Source organism: Arachis hypogaea, chromosome 1, assembly GCF_003086295.3.
Source record: "Arachis hypogaea cultivar Tifrunner chromosome 1, arahy.Tifrunner.gnm2.J5K5, whole genome shotgun sequence".
In the NCBI taxonomy this organism is placed as follows: Eukaryota; Viridiplantae; Streptophyta; class Magnoliopsida; order Fabales; family Fabaceae; genus Arachis; species Arachis hypogaea.
The window spans coordinates 17,056,544-17,078,667 of record NC_092036.1 but is presented as its reverse complement, the minus strand read 5'-3'; the positions used below and the strand labels follow the sequence as shown (position 1 = coordinate 17,078,667).

Below are 22,124 nucleotides of genomic sequence, written 5' to 3'. Positions count from 1 at the left end.
GTACAATTTTAAAAGCTCGTGATTTATGTGCTATAGATAGTGTTAGTTTCATGAGTAAATTGTATCACTGTCCTACAATTTGTGTGTTTCTTAAAACACATTGCATAGCATGATTTATGTTTTAAGAGTCAGTACAATATTTTTATGGTTAACTTGTTCAAGTATAAAAATTTGTTTCAAAATATTTATCAATTAGACTAAAAATCAGTAAAGCAATAGTAATTTTTATGGTCAATTAGTTCAAAATGTTTCATAAAAATAAGAGTTATATAATATATTTAAATTTTTTTGGCAACCAAATCTAACTAAGTTGGTCCAAATCTAATAAAAATCAATTTCATTAGTAAGAGCATGAATACATGTTCTAACTACATGAATGTTCCCATGTTTCTCTCCACCTGCTCCTTCTTCTTTGCGATTCTCCTCCTTCTTTTTCACATTTCTTTTTTTTTGCGTGTTTCTTTTTCATCGTTGTTTTTTTATTGTTATTGTTGCTGCATTTTTTTTCTTTTCCTCCTCCTCTTCCTACGTTTCTTCTTTGTTTAATTTTTTTTGTTTTTATTATTGTTAAGAGAGTAAAACCAAAAGAACAATGAGAAGGTAAAACAAGAAGAAGATGATGAACAAAAAAAGAAGATAATGATAATAATAAAGAGGAAGAAGAAGGAGGAAGACGAGTTTTGAGTTCAGTGCATTCTAGATTTAATTTTGGTGCATTCTAGTCTTAACTTATTTTAAATTGAGTTTGTGCGTTATCATCATTAAGAAATTTCGGTATATTCTAAATTTGAACTGTTATATATATAAAAATATAAAAGAAGACAACGATAATGACAATTCCGATAATAATGATGAGGGAGGAGAAGGAAAAAAAAGAAAGAGAAAATCGAAGAAATTTAAATGAGAAAAAAAAAAGAGGAGGAAGAGATGGAAGTGATGGCGTGGTGGTGGTAATAATAACAATAATGAAAGAGAAAGATGAAAGAAAAGAAGGAGGAGAAGAAGCAGCAGCACCAGTGGCGAAACTTGAAATAAAATTTTGGGGGGCTAGATAGAGGGTAATTGCCAAGATGCTTTTGATATGGACTCCATTTAAAATAAGCTCGTCTAACCTCATCTCTCTGGTTTGGGTGATATTGCCAAATTTAAAGCCGTTTTCCAAAGTGTCGTTCCAAAAAATTAAGGTCAAACTCATCAGATGTAACTTTTTGAACTTTTGAATGTTGTATCTCACTTTCTTCGTGATGCATTAAAGTAGAAGAACTATCTACATGTGTTAATATTGTAAAAGTTATATTTTCTCCTTCTTAAATATTAGCCTTCCTCTTAAAAAATCATCAATTTTTTTATTTTTCATTATTATTTTATATAAAAATTTGAATATATATGCTGTAAAATATGTAAAGAAGAAGTTAGAAGGACAAATATTAAAATTTATAATATTTATTAAATTTTTTTATCAATTTATACAAATACAATAATATTAATACTTATTGAATATTCTATTATTTTTTATCATATAAAAATTAAATTAAATAAATAGTAAAATATAAAATAATATTAAATAAATAAATAAATAATATCTAATTTTTTATATTTGAACTTAAAGATAGAGAAAGTGTTGCTTATTGAACTTATTGGGTACTTTAAGTCATAGTAAAATATTTAAGCTAATTAAACTATTTTTATCTTTTAAAAAAGATACTACTAATTTTTTTATAAAAAATTTAGAGGGTCATGCCCGCCCTTGTCTGAACTAAGCTCCGTCCCTGAGCAACACCACAGCGAAAATAAGAAAAACGCAGAGAAAAACCGTCATAATGACATGTTTAGTCAAAAGACAATTAAAAATAGTGATACGTGGATGTCAATTAAGTTATACGAACTCGGTTGGATTTAGTTAGATAATTAATTTAATTGTGGAACATTGTTCTAAAAATAATATGAAATTACTTTTAAAAAATTATATTTTATAAATATATCATATATTTTATTATATTAAGTTGAATTTAAATTGAACTTTTAAATTTTTGAAACTTTAATTTCACCAATTTCATGATCAATTAGATTTTCACCATCGTAATATATACAAGATTGAAAGTGACAAATACTTTAAAACAGAAAATGTACAATTTTAATATTTTTTCTATAATTTCTTTAATCAATTTAAATACTTAAAAGTTGAGAATTTATTGATACTTAATGAAGTATTTACTTTTGGCTTGAAGCGAGTACGCAACATATACACAGTGATGGCTGATGATGAAGAGTCAAGACAAGTTTTTACGAAATTTCCTGCTCTGTTCATACTTTGAGGACCTTCCCTGTTTCAGTTCACACCCATTGCAAAAAAGAGAAGTACTAGCTTCTTTGACATTTTGTCTCTTAATGCATAGGAAACAAATTTCTTATAGCTGTTGCTCAACCACTACTCACTTTCATCTGTTATATTTCACATGTGAACTCCTCTTTTCTTTCTTTCTGCCTCTCTTGTGTGTTAAATGTTAAATAATATATAATATCTCCCTTAAACCTTGTGAACCATGCGATAATTAATGGTACTCTTAAATTAAATATTATTCTCATTTTTCCTTTATCTTCCCCCTCAAACGAAAAATCTGTCAAGTATGAACCAATGGAGACAGAAGAAAAGACAAGACAATACCATACATCTCTAAGGAGACAATTAGTGTGTAACATTTAACAATAGGACGAAAATTATTTTTTATTAGACTAAATAGGACGAAATAAGATTTTTAGAAAAGAAGTAAAATATTTTAAATATTAGAAATTAAATTAAAATCTAAGGTTAAGTATGATTTTGGTTCTTATAGTTTAGTCAAAAAATCAAAATCGTTCCTACAATTTTTTTCGTTTAAATTTATCGTACGGCTCCGCTAGGTGGACAACAGAAAATTTGAACAACGTAAACAATGAGCAGTACTTCTGGCCCACAGAAAGTGAAAAAAAAATAGCTCATCACAAATTACCCTCCCAAATATTCTGCTTTCACATTTTACATTTTACCATCTACCTTCTAACCCTTTTACCACCGCATACTTCTCTCTAAATTCTCATTGTGCCGTCGGTCCCTTCCTTATTAGCCAGTCTCAGGACCGTCGAACTTTTTCTTTATCAAGCCGTCAGTTTAGAATGAAAATAACCATCCACATATCTAGTAAAAATGAACATCCATCAAATTTTATTATATCTACTTAAATCCAATTCAAATTAAATAAACGTTCACTTTAGAATAAAAAATAACAATCTACATATCTAATAAAATGAACATCCAACAACAGTTCATCAATTTCATACTAAACAGTCAAACAAAGAAGGAACAAAATACTGACAAGGGAAAGCGTTGAGAAAAGGAAAGCATAAAAAGAAAAAAAATTGAAGCTTGAAAGAACATGAGTATAAGAATGACGGTACCTGATGTCTATAATTCCAGTAGCTATTGGAACCAGCGATTAAAATGGCCCAACGAGTTTCTTCCTCTACGTTGTTACTATCGTCAGAAGACACTTTGAAGAATCTAAAAGCTTTGGAAGGAAGGTTAAAATAACTTCTCCGTCGAGGTCCTGGACAACAGAGACAAGAATGGCGTGGAAGGCCGCGAACAAAAAGAGGAGAGAATGGCTCATTGGATTGAAAAGAAAGACATGGAGAAAGGGGTTTGAGGATTAGGTGAGAGGAGAAGAAGGAGATGAATAAAAGAGGGAATCTGTTAATAATTATTTAATTAATTAAAATTTTGAATTTTAAATCCAAATTTATCTTTTTTTAAACTGTTGTTTGCGTTGTTCACAATATACATTTGTAATGTTTAATTTTGTTTTAAAATCATTTTTTGGACCAAAATACTCTTCTCAAACAACTTTTTTCGTCAAAATAACCAGTATCTTTTTTTTTTTCTTCTTCTTCATACAACATCATCACCCTTCTCCAACAACCCTCTTCACCATCATTTTTACCGCTACCACTACCCTTTTTCCATATCATTTGAGACACTCGCCATTGCCACAGTAGAGCTCGAGTCCATCTCCAGAACTCTCAGCTCCGAATCCTTCTCCTCCTTTCTCTCTCGCATCCACAACACCGATTCTTCTTCCAAATCACCAGTCTAAAAGTAATGCGTTAACATCCTCTCACTCCTCACGCTCTTCCACGACAACGCACTAGCTCCATTATGGTCCAAAATGATTGCAATCGTGCTTCCACCGCCTACGCGACTCTAACTCTACCGTCCGATCTACTTGTGTTGATGTCGTCTTCTTGATGTTGTCGCGAATCACGAAACTGTTGTTCGCCACTGCATTCCTCTGCCTGCTCATGGATGCGCAGGTGCAAGAGCTGAAACAGCGGTGCGTGACGTCTTCCTTCACCGGTGTTGTCGCCACCTTTCTATTCTCTGTATCTCTCTTTTTGATGCTGGCATCGTTGTTTTTATTTTGGAGATCTCTTTCTTTGTTTCTCTATCTCTCATCTTAGTCTCTCTCCCATCGCTCTCTTGCTCCAGGATGAGCACAACGAAAGAAGCGACAAGGAGACAACGGTGTCAGACAGTGTCTTTCTCTCCTCTTTTTTCTTCTCCTGTGCTTCTCTCTCTTTTTCTGTTTTTTTTTTTCTAATTTTATTTTTTTTAGAAGTAATTTGGTTTAGAATTTTAAAATTTAAGTAAAAATGATAGTTTTAAAACCAAACTAGACGTTAGGGATAAATTTGGTTAAAAAAAAATTATGGATAATTTTATTTTCAGACTAAACCATATGAATCAAAATTGACATAACCTTTAAAATTGTATCTAATAGTTTTTTAATTGATAAATCAGATTTTCGTATTGAATGAAAAGAAATATTGTCAATAAAGTCAGAAATTATTTTTAATATGGGAAGGGAGATGGTGTTTTGGTTGAATATTGATATTTGAAGTGTATTACAGTATTGTGGAACTCGTCCAACACGCCCCCCACGTGTTGCACCACGCCCCCCACGTGTTGCACAATACGCTGCCACGTGTCCACCACGCCCCCCACGTGTTGGCCAGAATGCTGCCACGTGTCCACCACGCCCCCCACGTGTTACACCACGCCCCCCACGTGTTGACTTTTTACCTACAAAATCCACATATTTGTAATTACACCAAATAATCCCATTTCCCAAAAAAACACCAATATCTCTTCCATATAAAAAAAAATCAGCCTAATAAAGTACTAATTTATTAAAAAAATACGAAAAGAAAATAAACGAACCAGTTATTTAATTTACAGACTAATTTATTTCACTTGTTATTGTTTGAGTTTAATCCAAAATTTAAATAAATTTAATTTAAAAAATTATTTATTTAAATAAATAAATAGGCTAATTCGATAAATTTTTTCTCTTTAAACAACTGTATTAAAACTTATTTTAAATATTAGCAATTAAAATAATATTTTACCATTTTTTCCCCTATCAATTTCGTTTGTTACTTGTGTATTTGGTTGACGTGACGGTATTATAACCACTTGGGTGTGGACAATTCATTGGCACCTTACGACTTAGGTCAGCATAATCAGACAATAGTTCACTGTAGATGAGTCCTTTTCCCTCCCCTATTCATGCCGCGTTGCCAAGGCTCTATTTGGAGTTTGGACATAAGTAAAAATAAGTTAGGGATGCCAAGCCTCTATTATTCCCCATGCTGGTGACTAATAAGGGTATCGAAAGTATTTAGTAACTAAAAGAAATTGTTAAAAATAATCCAAATTTATTTTATTTAATATTTATTAATTATTATAATAAATAAAATAAATATTAAATAAAATAAATATTAAATAAAATAAATTTTGTCTATTTTTTTATTTTTCTAACATTATCAAAATAATATTTGCATATTAAATTCAAACGTTGCTGTTCATTTAAACCCTTGCCAATATTATAACTGGATGATTGTTATTTGCATAACTAAAATTACTATTTATTTGATACTCTTATTTTTCCACCTTTAAATTTAGAGTTTAGTTTTAATTTATTGATAATATAAAATATTTTACATAATTATCAATTATATTTATTTTTTAGATAATTATTTATATATTTAATATAAAATATTTATTTTACTAATTTAATATTATATAATTAAATGTATATGTAAAATTATTTTTTATTAATAATATATTAAAATTAAATTCTTAAATTAAATAAGTTTAAAATTGACATCTACTTTTATACATGTATAAAAAATTGATTAAATTAAACAATTTTTTAGAGTTAAGTGATATTACACAAAATTTTTTATTTGTAATTAATAAAATACAATTTACAAATTAAAAATTAGCTACTTATCAAATCAACAATTATATATTTATAAATGTATGTATTATTTAACTTATTTTATAAATTGTTCGTTATAAAATTTGACCTGACACAAGGATAAAAAAGAAACAATTTTAACAACTATTAATTTAACTGTTTTATTTTTTATATACATATTTTATATTTAATATATATTTTATATAAATAACTAATTTAATAGTTAATATTTTGTGTACACTTAGGATTGAACTTTTTTACTAAAATGCGCATGGAAAATTCTTTAATTCCTAAAATGCGCATACGTAGAAATGTTTCTCAAAATGCATATGGCCATTTCTAGTATGGCGGGCACGAAATGGGTTTCCACCATTCCTAGCATGGTGGCCACGAAATGGGAAGACCATGTCACTAAGGGCAAGCACGAAATGGGAACCCTATTTTAGGTTTGGCAGCAGCAAAATGGACAGACCAAATCAGGGACGGCAGACACGAATTAGGGACAAGGCAGAGGTGAGATGGGGAGTATCTCAGATTGGACTACCACGAAATGAACACTACATATCGATTGTACCGCACACGAAATGATAGAATTCAGTGTGTACCACACACAAATTAGAAGAATGGCTAGACTATAAAAACCCTTCTCCTGAAGAACTGACTCCACAATTTCAATTCTCACTTCTTCTACCCTCCTTTTCTCTCCGTGAATTTCACTTCCATAGAAGTTGGTTTCACCAATTTTTGCTGTGGTGATGGCATCTGAATATATTTATGTGGTCATATATCCCAACGAAAAATTTTTCATACAGCCGAAGGGGTCACATTTATGTGTGATGACCCACTTTAGATAATGATTTCCCCACAATCATCTCTTCGACAACTAAAAAATCTTATTTTGATGAACACTGGGTTGTTTGGGAAAAAGAATATCAGTACCCTGATTTACAGGATGCCAGTTGCGGTAGCTAGTTCTTTTGCACATCAGAAAATGCATATTAAATCTGACCAGCACATGTCGATGTTATTTTCGTATCATCGCAGCATTGGAAGCATCTATTCTATGAAACCTTGTGTGAAGCTCCAATATGTGGGGGGTAGCTCATCTAGTTCGAACAATGTGGAGAAAATGCGAAATTCTGGTGTTGGTGAAGCCATTCCATTTTCGAAGATAGGTAGGGCTCGAAGTCCTTATTTTAACGCCTTCGTGGCGCCCCCCCCCAAATATAGAAAATCCTCACCAATGTCCCTCCCCCGATGTCCACGTTCCATTTCCGGTAGGAATAGCCGACGACTTGGCTGACTCGTCTGAGGAAGACGAGATCGAGGATGATAGCGGAGAGGAAGCAGAAGTTGTTTCGAAAATCCAACCGCTTGAGGGCGATCGGTTTATCCCTACTCGAGCCAAACCGATAAATGTGATGGGGGTAGGAGGTGTTTCTAGCAGCACCCCCGACCACTATCTGCACCTGAGTCTTGGTCCAATGAACTCGACTACCGCGGAGGACATACGGAGCAACTATTTTTTGCGATCAATCTGTAGTCGGTATGATACAGTCCGTTGGTTTGTCCACACTTCAAACCATGTCTAGAGGCGGATGGGCCACCATCCATTGTCGTTGCGAGCCGATTGGCGATGGAAGGTGTCGATGTTTAGTGGAGGGTTTGGCGGACCTTATTTGCCACCGAATTGCCGCATCACTCTATCGATGTTAACAATCTCGATCCACCGAAACAAAATCAGTAGGACGACTGTGGTATAGAAATAACCATGTAGGGCTCCAAGAAATTCCGCAGGCACCCTCGACAGAATACGTGCATCCCTGTATGACATCCACGTAAACTACCAAAACCCAAACGTCACAAAAAAAAGTTAAATGAATCTTCATGGAGAAAACAAAATATGCTTTAAAATACAATGAGAATAATTACCTCATCCACCTTCAGAGTGTCCAATCGCAGACAGTGCCTTTGCAAGCGTTGCTCGGCATAGTCATTCTTTCCTCTCTTACCCGCCCACCTATAAAGAAACATGATGAACGTAACCACATTTAAATTCCGAAGCACATGAAATAACACAGGAGTCATCCGAATGGATGTTATGTAACATAATATATTACCTTGTAGCTAACGAAAACGTGTATGGGCTCATCACGTCTGGTGCCCAGAAAGGAAGCCTGAAGTATATCCAAGACATGAGCAATATATGACAGCCAGACATTCCCTCAATGTTATAATTCATCGCTAGGCACATGGCACTATACAACCAACAGAGAGTGGCACTGCCCCAACTATATGTACTAATGGCATCATAGTTGGCCAACAGAGAAAGATAGCGAACATGAACCGTGTTGTTCGCTTTGTCAGGAAGTAAAACGCCACCCAATAAATACATAATGTAACAACGTGCATACCGTACAATGATGTCCTCGAGAGAGTCAAGAGGCATTTGTTGGAGTCTACTCCTGAGTCATTTCAATTTTATGTTATACTTCGTGGTCCCAACATGTCCATCAAAAACTTCACCAAGGAGTTCCTCACACCATTGCCGAATATCCCTCTGGTGGAACTTACTCCAAGACCTTAGACTGCCACTAACCGGCTCACCGTCAATTGGTAACCCCAACTGCATGGCAACATCCTCCAGAGTAACAGTACACTTACCCCATGGCAGGTGGAATGTGTGGGTCTCAAGACGCCATCTTTTTACAAAAGCGCTAATCAATGGGTTGTCGTATTCAAAACGCTTTATCAAGAACGCATAATAGAATCCGACTCTTCTTAGATACGGTTTGAGCATCTGCCTCCTAATCTCCATACTTGGATCTGTGTCTTTTGTACTAAAAACATCGACTAGTGTGCCATGTGAAGTCAACACACGTGCCGGCTAAAATAGAAAAGCATGAAAACAAAATTATTCAATTTACAACAAATGTTATAGTCATCAACAAATTGTTATTAATTTATAAAAAAAACTCACCTTCACATGTAAATGTGCAGAAATGTGAATTTCATCCAACCTATTAAGATTTTCTTCCACATTCATTTCACTACTACTCATTTTTTATGAATTAAAAAAGATATTTTCCCACCACAAAAAAAAAGTTTTTCCCCACCCTAAACACAGCAACATAATAAACCCCACTAGTCCTCTCCTATTTCCCACCTTACGAATTGGTCCCCTCCCCTTCACCCCCTTTTATATTGCTTCAACCAAAAGACTACAATAAATTATCTCCCAAACTACCCACTGCATGCACGCACGGGAACTATCACTGCTGGGAGTTACTGCCTTCACTGCCGCATCACCATTTTATGCCTGCCATAAGCAAAATTGCCCATTTCGTGTGTGTCTGTATTGAGTTGGTCCATTTCGTGTGCGTCATACACGAGCTCCTCCATTTCGTCTGTGTCATAGATGAGGTCTCCCATTTCATGTCTACAGCAGAAGAAGTGGCCCGTGTCAGACCCAATGCACCATTTCGTGCTCACCATTCTTGACATGGTGCCTAGAACCATTTCGTGGCTGACCCTTACAAAAAGGTTGTGCATATTTGAGGATGAAGTTCAAACCGTGCGTATATTGGGAATTAAAGATTTTTCCATGCGCATTTCAGTAAAAAAGCCCTTAGGACTGTTGTTGACATTGTTACAATAAGTCTCCTCGCATTGTCACATACGCAAAGAAGATTCACAATGTTGGATGTCCAACTTTAACTTTTCATTTTATCCTTTTATAAGCAATTAATTTTTAGGATTAACTAACAAAATTGCTCCTAAATTATTCAAATGATGACAAAAGTACATTTAATTTTTATTATTGACAAATATCCTTAAATAATTTAAAAACATACCAAAATTGCACATTCATTAAAACAAAAGAGGTATGCTAATGTTTTGGTTTGATGTGACAAACAGAATGGCATATGTGGCAAACAAAACCACCTATTCTCTTCTCTCATATTTCTTCTCATTCACCCACCCTCTAACTCAGTCACCAGCACCTTTGTCTGCCACGACAGAGCCATCGAAAAATCACCACCATCGCAACTCCACCTCCTTCCTATCCTCTCTCTTTTTTCTTCTCTAACTTCTTCTCACTCTTTATCACTCGCTTTTCTTCTCTTACCTCCTCACCATTGACACCCATTGTCCTTTTCAAAATCATAAACCATAAAAAAATTCAAATTCAACTTTCTTTTCAAAACCTAATTGAACTTTATCAATTAAAACATATCCAAATTGAAAAGGAAAAAACCTAATTTAAACTCTAATTTCATTAAAACCATAATTCATTAACAATAGTAGCATTAATCAGTAATCACCAATAAACTAAATAAAAAAAATTCCACAACAAGAACAACTAAAAGAATCAAGACTCAAGTAGAAAGTGTAACATCCCTTCCAGCAAAATACCTTGCTTAAGTCAGGGTATTTCTACTAGAAAGAACATTATGTAACCTTTTCTAATGTTACGGAAAGCAAAAGCAGAAGTAGTGGTGGATCGTCAACAAGAAAGAAGCAGTGCGAGCAAGGACCACGGGCAAGAGAGGAGCAGTGCGAGCGAGGAATGCATGCGGTGAATAGCGGCATCCTTCTCAGCCACACTACCACTGCACATACTCGTCACTGCCCCTGTTCGAGCATCTCTTCCAACACCGATGGAGGAGCCAACTCCATCCCGTTATGCTCGCCTTCTAGATCTGGTCGTGCTAGCCTTCCAGATTCAGCTAAGCTCGCATTCTAATTCTGGTCGTGGCGCTCGCCTTCCAGTTCCGATCTTCGCGCTTGCCTTCCGGTTTTGATTGTGCTCGCGTTCCATTTCTAACTGTAGGTTGTGCTGTAGTTTTTCAATTTCATCATTTTTGGTGTTGTTGAAAGAGGGAGAGTGAGTAAGAGAAAGTCAGACAAGAAGAGAGGAAAAGTGAGTAAGAGAAAGTGAGAAAAGAAGAGAGGTAGAGAATAGGGAGGTGGATATAACTGCGACGGTGGTGGTTCGTCGGCAAAGGATGCTGCAAATGGTGAGTGAGTTAAAGGCTGGGTTGGAGGAAGTGAGACAGTGAGAGATGATAGGAGAGAACGAAGTGATGAGAAGAAATTGGGGGTCTAGAATTTTTTAATTTGGGATAAAAATATAACGAGGCCATATCAATTTTTTTATTTGTCACATCAGACCAAAACGTAACGAACCTTTTCTATTTCAGCGGATTTACAATTTTAATATGTTTTTAAATTATTTAAAAATATTTTTATTAATAACAAAAATTGAAGATATATTTATTAGTGTCAAAATAATTCGAAAACGTTTTTTTGTGATTAACCCTAATTTTCTTTTTCTCCACTTTAATTTTACTTTTACACTTTGCTTTTAAATTATCTAAGGAAGACAAGCATGAAGTGTTCCTAAAAGCAACTCGTATTTATATAGAAGGTGCTGAATGTTATAGAATATAAAATTTAAAAAAGATCTATTGTCATGAATAAAAAAGTATACTATGTAATATTATTACTTTAATTCCATGGGAGCACTTTAATTTTTTTTTAAAATATTGCATGTATAAAAAATAATTATCAAATAAATTATTATATATTTATATAAAAATATATATATTAATTAATTTTTATATATACATAATATAATTTTTTAATAAGAAAATACAATAGTTTGGCAACTGTATTTCGGTCCCTTTGGTCAGTGACTTTAATTGCCTAATAACTAAGGCAGTCGATATAATCAATCGTACAAGCTACTAAAACATGCTAGATTGTACGTATACAAAGGCTAGGGCTGTTGAAAATGTCTAGACTCTAGAGTATGAAAGTATCCAAAAGTATACACAAAAAACCTAGCGTACATGATGTTTTGGAATTTTTCACCAAAATCACAAGGCACATATGAAAAATAGTACGTGCATGAGGAGCATGCCCTGCTAGCTTAGGCTAGTCAATGATGCGTTGATGCTAGCTGCCTATTCTTACTTACGCTCCTCAATAAGGATCCTTTCGGCTGCGCATGCATGTTCATGTATTCAATTATTCTTAATTTTGGTCCCTTTGGACACATACACACGCAACATACATTTAGCTCCAAAATTATTGACTTGACTATATGCTATCTGTCTCCCATATCATATATAGACTGTGAAATCTGGCATTAAAATATCTGATTCTAAAAATTTTAGAAATTGATTTGGATAATTATTTTAAATTTATTTATGAATAAATAAAATTAATTTTGTATTTATGAAAGGCGAAAAACTGTCACTTTTACTTATAAAAGTTTAAAATATTAATAAATCTACACATGAATAAACTTAATTTGAGTATTTTTGTCATATAAAAATTATTTTTTATTGATACAAAATTAATTTTATTCATTTATAATTAAATTTATCAACATTTTAAAATTTCATAATTAAAAATGATAATTTTCTCTGCAGTATGAATTTTGGGGTTTGTGGATTAATGTGAGAATGACTTGTTTCCATGATGTTATTTTAATTTGGGAATACCTATACTCTAATAAAATAAAAATAAAAATAAAAAATTAAAGTGATGATATTATTTTGATTTGTGAATACCTATACTCTAACAAAATAAAAAATAAATAAGATCCACATATAGCATGTGAAATTTACTGTCCCACATACTTTTGCCTGTTGTGAAATAGACATACCCAGGATTTGAATTAGCATTTTTGAATTAGGATTAATGTTCTTTATCTAATAGGCATCCTATCTCAATTTTCAAACCCTACTTTATGTATATAATAATTTATTGATCAATATAGTAAGAAACAAAAAGATTGAATCCTAAGATTGAATCAATAGAAAACTTTATGCTATATTTGAATAATGCATCTAAAACAGAAAAATGAAACAAATATTTTCATCTCCCACTATTAAGAAAGACAAAAATTTTCTATATTTATTTTAGGGCAATTTACCAATTTAAAATGATTGGTTGAATCCTTTACCAGATTACAACATTTGGAAATTGCATACCAATTTGTCTTGTTTAAGTTTATATAGAAACCGTGGGAGCCAACCACGGATTCCAAATGTACATAAACCGTGGGAGGTAGCAAGGTTTTATGAGTTGGAAATGCACAATGTAAACCGTGGTAGGCAGCCACGGTTTACACTTTATTAATGAAAAGCAGAAACCGCTGGAGGTAGCCACGGTTTATGAAGAAGAAAAAGCATAAAACGTGGCTGGCAACCACGGTTTATGAAGGCCATTGAATGAGCATAAAACCCTGTAACCTAGCACGGTTTATGTATAATGAAAATCTATATATATTCGAGTGAGAATGTAGTTGCTGAGGAGATCATTATCACAATGTCAAGTGAGGAAGAGTGTGTTCTTGTCTTAGTGCATTGCTCTGGAAAAATTAAAAAAAGCAAAAAATATGGTGTGAAGTTCACTGATAGAGAACCGTTGAGTGTATTTGTTAGTTCGTCAAACAGTTTGTCAGATTTGAAGAGCACCATCTTGCAGAAGCTTGGGGTTTTTGGGAGCAAGGTTGTGAAGAAGATCTTCTACAAGATTCCCATCGCTGTAGTTTCCAGCGGTGTGATGTATGATACATTCGTGTTAGGGGCTGACGAAGATATTAAGGTTCTATTTCATTGCGTGAGGAGTTTTCCTGAGGTCAGAATACACGAGTTGTATGCGAAGTTGGAGGTAACTCTGGATAGTTCTGGGGCATCGGCTCCTGTTCATAGCTCGACTGCCGCAGGCGGTGCGTCTTGCTCGGCGCCAGCAAACCGGTTTTCTGTTCCGCAGGTTGCCTCTCCTTCGTTTGCGGCTGATCTGGTACCAGCGGTTGCAGTTCCTACTGCACGTTCCCCTAATGAAGGGGTCCTGCAACAGGCATTTCTGGGGGAATCAGGTCGTGCCACAGATGATGAACATCAAGAATTCGGGGAACCTGATCGAGTAGAGAATGCAATGCGGGACGATGACTCTGACCAGGAGCCTGTAAATATATTTGGGGACAGCGACGATGACACCGGTGCCAATCCACAAGCACAAGAAGGTCCTTCAAGTTCCGGCACACAGCATTACCCTCCACACTTCTCGACGTTAAACTTGGAGGCTCTGGGTGAACATACGGCCGGAGTTGCTACAGTAGGTGGTTCGTCAACCGAATTTCAGATTGGGCAATCCTTCCAGAGTAAAGAAGAAGCTGTTCTTAGTGTGAAGGACTATAGCATCCGTCGAGGTGTTGAGTACCGAGTGTTGGAATCGGACCATTTGAAGTATCATGGAAGGTGCAAGGATTTCGGCAAAAGTTGTAGTTGGCTGATTCGGATTTCGCTCCGTAGTACGTGTGCCGATACGCCTACGCCTGTCCACGCGGCGGTTGTCCGGTCTGTCGACAACCTGCACCATAGGAGGTGCCTGGGATGACCCTCTATGACGAGCCTCCTCAGTCAACACAATAGGCCTGGGATCCTGAAATGCAACCTCTGGGGATAAAAATCGGTGGGCCACACGACACCACCAGTCCAGGTACTCAGCTGATGGCCCAGGATCAGCAACTCGGTCAACGGGTAAAACTGAGGCATGCCGATCCTGCCAATGCTCATGCCACTCCCGATAATATGAGGGGAACCACCTATCTCCACCCCTGCCGTCCTTCGCATGAAGCCAGTCTATGTTAAGAGCCAAACGAGGGAGATGCTGAACCCCGCCGAACTGAGGCATAACCCTATCCACCTGGTGCCACTCAATCGCAGCAAAATAAATGAGACTGGTAACTGCCGTCCATAGCCTGCGGTGCTGGTCTAGTAGTATCTCTGGATGAACAACAGCTGCGACATCCGGAGTGGAATAGGGCTCCCACACGATCTACACCACGTAATGAAACTTTACGTAAAACATATTCTATAACAGGCAAAACATAACTGAATGAACTATAAATAAATTACTCACATCATGCACACGCAATCTATCCAAACAAAGGCGTGCAGCCACCACTCTTTGATCTACTGCATCGTTCCTCGGTAGATACTGAGCCCACCTACAAGTTCAATTAAAAGAATGTCATAACATCTAATGGGACATGTAAATGAACAATTTCAAACTCTAGCATCATATTTCTTTACCTGGATGCAAGTGGAAACCCGAATCTGTTGAAATCACTTGGCCTCAGACAAGGAAATCTCCAGAAGATCCAAGACTGTAGAAGCTGTAGTAGCCCAGCCAAGTTGACAACATTTCTGTTTGTTCCACGACAAAGACATCTGTACAACCACGCCAGCGCGGCCGAGCCCCAGCTATATCTACCCAAGTCATCCAACGATGCCACGTAAGGCAACCAGCGAAGGTGGACACGGTTGGCGTTCTTGTCCGCAAACAGCTGAGATGACAACAGCATCATAATATAGGCCCTCGCGTATATACGCACGATGTCCTCAGTAGCATCTGCTGGCAAAACCCGAAACCGCTCATGGAACCATGTGTAGCACACTGTCATCTGCTTCACTTTATTCTGCGGAGGTAACTCCCCAAACAGCTCACGGAACCACACACATGCCGGTCTTCCATTTTCCATGAAATTCTCAAACTCACTAAGGCACCCACTCACAGGCTCACCATCAATCGGTAAACCCAGCTGATAGGCCACGTCCTCCAAGGTGACCGTACACTCCCCAAAAGGCATGTGAAATGTGTGGGTCTCAGGATGCCACCTCTCAATGAATGCGCTAAGTAGAGGCTCATCAACCCAGAACCACTGACTGTTCAGCCTAGCCAAGTGATATAAGCCCGCCGTCTCTAGATACGGTATGATACGCTCGTGTAAAGGCATATTCTGTTGTCTTCTCACACCACTAATAACCCTAGCAGGCTGTAAAAAGATAGATAGCGAACTCTCAACAGACAACAATAGCAACAATTTACAGTAATATCAATAAAAAACCCTAAGCATAACAACAATAAAGAAAATAACACTAACAATATTACTAACACGTAAACCTAAAAAATTAATTCTACCAATAATATAAATTACAAATTCAATAAATATAAAATACTCACTATCATGATAACAGCAAAAATTTCTATTATAACTGTTAAAATATTAATTTAACATTTACCATTAATGATAAGAACATTAAACAAAAAATAATAATAAAAAGCCGGTTTAACCAACCTCTTGGTCGATAAATCCAGCCACATGCGCAACGCGGTTTAACCGGTACATCCGGTCTTCTTCTTCCATCGGTTCTCCACTAAACCGGTTCAACTTCTCAAACCAGCAACTTAACAAAAAAATTTTTTTTTTCCTCTGTCACCCACCAACCTTCTCCTCACTCACAAATCTCACAAATGATCAGCCCTCACCAGCCACGGCTTTGCTATTTATACTACTCACTCATAAACCGTGGCTGCCTCTAGGGTTTTATGTTCGAAAGCATTTACTCATAAACCGTGGCTGCCTACCACGGTTTATGCTTTACATTCTCTTCACGTAAACCGTGGCTGCCTACCACGGTTTACATACAACATGATTTGATCATAAAACCTTCCTACCTCCCACGGTTTATGTACATTTGGAATCCGTGGTTGCCTCCCACGGTTTCTATATAAATTGATTCAAGACAAAATAGTAACCAAATTCCAAATGTTGTAATTTGGTAAAGCTTTCAACCAATTGTTTTAAATTGGTAAATTGCCCTTTATTTTACCTGTCTATATTTTTGCCTTTATCCTTGTTTCTAAATCAAGCAAGTTTTTATATCTATTATCTCTACTTTTATCCTAAACACAACTGTAAACCACTCACGGTTTTCCAAAACTTCGACCTTTCCACTAACCTTTTAATTTTATTTTATTTTAGAAATGGGGGATTAATATTTCCTAAATAATCTTATAACCAATTAATCAAGACAACCTTTTTTGGTTAATTTTTTTGAACATTGGATAATATTTTGTGTAATGCATAATTATGATGTAGCTGTGTATTTTACTGCAATATTGGAAACTAGTAGAAATCGCTCCCCACAATTTATAAACAGTAGGAAGAAGACAAAAATAAATAGCAAAAAGAGAAAAATGAAGGAACGACTAGAAATATGGTGGGAACGATTTGATGTATAATGTTTAGCCTCCGATATCACAGACATAGGGGTGGCAACACTACCCGAACCCGCGGGTACCCACCCCGCTCCTACCCGCTCGGGGCGGGTAATTATCCGCCCCCGCACCGGGGCGGGTTTTAACGGGGCGGATTCTTGGGCGGGGCGGGGCGGGGTCGGGTTTAGGTTGAACCCGCCCCTACCCGCCCCGGTATATATAATATATATGTAAATATATATATTTTTAATATATAATATATGTAACATATATAAAATAATTAGTAAAATGATTAATAATATTATATCATATATAAATTTTTATTTTAATTTATATTATGTATGTAAATGGTGGTTATATAATTTTTAAAATTTAATTTTATTTGTTGGATTTAATAATTATAGGGGCGGGTAGGGGCGGGGCGGGTACCCGCAGGGGCGGGTTAGGGTTTAACATTTTACAACCCGCGGGTAGGGCGGGGCGGGTTTGATGCGGGTTTTTTGTAGGGCGGGGCGGGGTCGGGTAGAGCAAAAACCCGCCCCTACCCGCCCCGTTGCCACCCCTACACAGACACAACTGCATCATAATCACATATTATATCACACATTATACCAATTGACAGCCAATATTTAAAAAAAAAAACGCCCTTTTTTCTCTAGTAATTTTAAGAATTTGAGAAAAGCAGGCAAAGTAAAGTAAACTAACGAATTTGACCCTCAAGGGAGACTCATCATATCATATCAGCCAGAATTATTGTTTGGCTGAAAATGTAGCTGTCAAACTTTGAAAATCTCTAATGTTGATGACTATTGCAAAACATCATAGCTACAAGGACTAAATTATGCACTGCAACACATAGCTAACCATAACCAACTCAAAGTGTAAAGCCAAAGAAACAGGACCACCTTAGTAATAACTAAGAAGCAAAGCAACCTCCCTAGTCATTTTCAAATTTGATCCACTATAATGTCTGGTCTATACCTTCTTTTCTCTCTTTAGTGGGATTCCAGAATACAGAATACCCATTTTCTCTTGTTCCCAATGGCAACAACTTTGTAGTCAACCTTGCTCAATTATCACTTTCCATACATAATTACAAACATAGAAGTCCTAAAGTTTCAGAGAGTTAAACAATTTGCTTATATTTTTTTTGAGCTCATCCCTTTTTGAAATATTATTATATAACGTGGTAAATAAATGGTTTTGACCAATTCGCTTTATAGTTTATAGTGACATGCTCAAAACAAGCAATGATTAATTTCCATCACTTTTGCTACAGTGACAGCTAGCTTTTGTCACGGACATGCATCTTCATTCTTCAGTTAAAAAAAAAACATTGCAATAATTTGTAACCACAGATACCAAATTGCTTAAAGTCCAATATATATTCATACATGTTGTCAATTAGGCATCAATGACTCAGATCCAATATAATGCTTAGTATGTAGTAAATGAAATTCAAGCAAGCTACGATAAAATCCTCAACATAGAACTAGAGTTGAATTCTCCATTAACATTAACTAGAAGGGTGACAAATATCTTTAATTCTTTATACAAGACCATCAACTTGTTCTTCTAATATATTCACTAAAGAAATTTCACATATTTGATTATCAGTTATCAATCTTCAATTCTTCAGCTGCAGTTCCTATTCTGCACAAACAGGGGAGATCTAGAATCTTGTCTCTTGATTCTTAATGACAAATATCTTGTATAAACAAGATAGAATTTGCATTCGAGAGATTAACTCAGGTAGAATTACAAGTTTACAACTCGTTTTTCCACTCAATATCAGATCCCTAATCCACCTTAATCAACAAAGTAGACAGAAGGGAACTTAGTCTCTGCCTCAATAGACTTTTCAAGTAGTTTGCAAGAAATGTATATATATTAAGAACATAAAATAGTTGCATTTTCAATAAAATAACTACCAAATAAATGCAACAGAAAGCTACCATGTTTGAAGCAAAACTACTAAGCTCATTATTAATGAGGGCTATTAAGAACATCGATAGACACGCGACTAACAGAAGGCAGTCTCATCTGCTGGTCCTTAGCTCTGCTCCTCTTAAACAGCGGCTCCATCGAATGTGAAACCGACGATGCCGCAACGGCCCACAAATCGTTTGAGCTATCACAACTGAAAGAAGCATCAATGACACCTCCCGGGCTACTCGGGGCAGATTCGCGCTTGCGCTTGCGCTTGTGCATCTGGTGAAGACCGTCAGTAATACCTTCTTCACAAACTAATGATTTCAGCAAGAGTTTGTAGCACTGGTTCCCTTGTTCCTATTAGATCACCACCAAAAATGTCCCAATTACTCATCAAATCAGCATTCAGCATCATATTTAACACAAATCAATAGATATGTATAAGACATGAGACAAACCTCACTAATCTTGAGTAGTCCCAGAAGTTCACTAATGTACTTAGTTGCATTAAATGGCTCAATCTCTTTAATAACATGGATCATCGTAGCAGCAGCCAATGTAGATGGAAGATAACTCATAACCCTTGAATCTACATTAATATAAACAAAAGGACAAATCAACCTGAATGGAATGACCCAGATTCGGTTAAAATATGAACACCTAATGTCATAAATTAGCATTAAAAAAAAAAAAGGGTCTTGCTCTAGATTCTAGCATACATTGCTTACTTACTTACCGGCAATGACGCCAAGAAGAACCCGCTGGCACCGCCATAGAAATTCCCAATGCAAGCGACTCTTGAGGCCAAGCCTTCTTACAATGTGTTCAAAAAAAGAAATTGGGGTCACCGGATGCATCTTCCATTTGAGAGTAGACAACACAAGAAGCTCCATTCTTTGTATTGTCTTTGCTTCAAACACAAACCTCGATTCTTCCACCTACTCCAAAAAGAAAATCTCCCTTTTTTTCAGAAGCATAACAACAAACACCTGGTGTGCATTTCAAAAATAAAAAATAAAAAATAAAACAAAAAAAGAGATAGAAACGTACTTGGAGGTCTAAGAGGAGGGGCACATGTGTCTCTTCCATCTTTGCAGCGATTGACAAGCACGCAACCGCCGTTAACTGAGTCATCCATGGCTTATCCCTTTGAAACGTGAGGCTCGTGACGAACCTGTCGAAGTAGTTAACGGCGAGAACGGTGGTCAAAGCTGAAAACCCATAGTGCGCACACACGTTAGTGATCCAGCCAACGGGCCCAACTCGAAGCCCATCTAGAAGTCCACGGTGGTCGTCGTCGTTACCAGCGGCGGCGTGGGTCTCTTCCTCTTTGGAGATTAAGGAGGCGAGCTCGTCGTGTTCCCAGAACAGGTCGTTGTCATGCAGAACGGGATGAGGAAAAGATTGGAGCTTTGCGGGGCAAAACGACGGTGATTCGTCGTGGTGGTTGTCGTTGAGGTGGAACGACGCGTCGTTTTGGGTGTCGTCAAAGGTGTCGTCGTGTTCTTCTTGGCAGAGGAGGGTGTCGAGAAGGGAGGGAGTTGTGGGAGACATCTTCTTGAGAGAAGATGATGAAGAGAGTTTTCTTCATTGTAGAAGGAAATAGAGAGTGTGAAGAGCCATTTTCATCACTTATTCTGCATACATTTTTTTTCTCTCTGTCTCTCTCTCGCAGCGAGTGAGAGTGAAGAAGAAGAAGAAGAAGAAGAAGAGAGACGAATGCAGTAATGAAACAAAGTGTTTTTATCTGAGAAGTGAGATGCACTTCACGCATGTCCTTTCCTATCCATTTTCCCCAATATTCTTAACAATTTCATATACACAAGTAGAATATAATCATATATGGTTTTGCTAGGTTACCTTTGATTACAAGTTATGCAAGAACACAAATTTGTATTTAACTGATAAAAATAAATAAAAATATTATATTTAGAAATATTAAGTTAATATATTTTATAATTATCTTGACAAAAAAAAAATAAGTATATTAATAAAAAAATATTTTTTATTTTTTATTTTTTTATTATTTTTATTAATTTTTTATAATTATATTTTTATTATTATATTTTTTTAAATTTTTTAAATAAAATAAAAATGAGAATAAATTAAACTTTTATAATTTATTCTAGTTTTATCATTGAACAACATACAAAAAAACTAATTTTTTTATTTTTGTCTTTGAGTAAATGGTTAAATTAGTCTCTTGAAAAATCATGCGATATCTATTTTGGTCTTCAAAAGATTAAATTAATCAAAATTGTCTTTAAAAGATTTATTGTCACACCTCTCCAACTTTGGCTAGAACAACCCTCAGATATTTCAAACTCAATGATCCTATGTCAACACATCAAATCTCCACTTGGAGTAAGTGAAATTACTCCACTACATCTACTTAGGAAACTTAATTCATCTCATCAAAAGTAGCCCTTAGCATCACCATTGTTTGCATAAGGGACCTCTAAGATATACAAAAACAAGCAAAACAGGCAAATAAAACACAAGTATAATCAAGTAAAGCAATTAGCACAAAATCATTTAATATGCATAAATTAACAAGCCAAAAATATAGCAAACCTAAACAAAGCAATCAAGTATAAATGATGCATGTCTGCGCTATAGCTAATGAGCTCATCTGTCGGTCATATAGCCAGAGCCCGACACATCCAGTAGCTAACCCGGATATCGTCTCTCAACACGAAGGAAATCCTCAACCTTCAAGAAGGGAACCCTCAACCTCTCATTTAAAGAGAGACTGTAATGTAACGATAGGGAATCCTCAACCTCAGTCGTTCATACCACAGCTATAAATTGAAT

At 35.8% G+C, this 22,124-nt stretch overlaps 2 protein-coding genes across 2 annotated transcripts; both read right to left on the bottom strand.

Moving 5' to 3' along the window:
• Positions 1–14,734: 14,734 nt before the first annotated feature.
• On the bottom strand, positions 14,735–16,524 carry LOC140180416 (serine/threonine-protein phosphatase 7 long form homolog). The gene is made up of 5 exons (XM_072221522.1): positions 16,456–16,524; positions 15,410–16,152; positions 15,237–15,324; positions 14,920–15,152; positions 14,735–14,876 (listed from the first exon to the last, which is right to left on the bottom strand). Exons 1-5 carry the CDS (start codon positions 16,522–16,524, stop codon positions 14,735–14,737), a joined length of 1,275 nt encoding a protein of 424 aa, XP_072077623.1.
• Positions 16,525–18,871: 2,347 nt separating this feature from the next.
• On the bottom strand, positions 18,872–21,195 carry LOC112799617 (cyclin-D3-3). The gene is made up of 4 exons (XM_025841702.3): positions 20,361–21,195; positions 20,047–20,248; positions 19,769–19,899; positions 18,872–19,667 (listed from the first exon to the last, which is right to left on the bottom strand). The coding sequence occupies exons 1-4, from the start codon at positions 20,862–20,864 to the stop codon at positions 19,365–19,367; spliced, it is 1,140 nt and encodes a 379-aa protein (XP_025697487.1). The 5' UTR covers positions 20,865–21,195; the 3' UTR covers positions 18,872–19,364.
• Between the last annotated feature and the right edge of the window lie 929 nt (positions 21,196–22,124).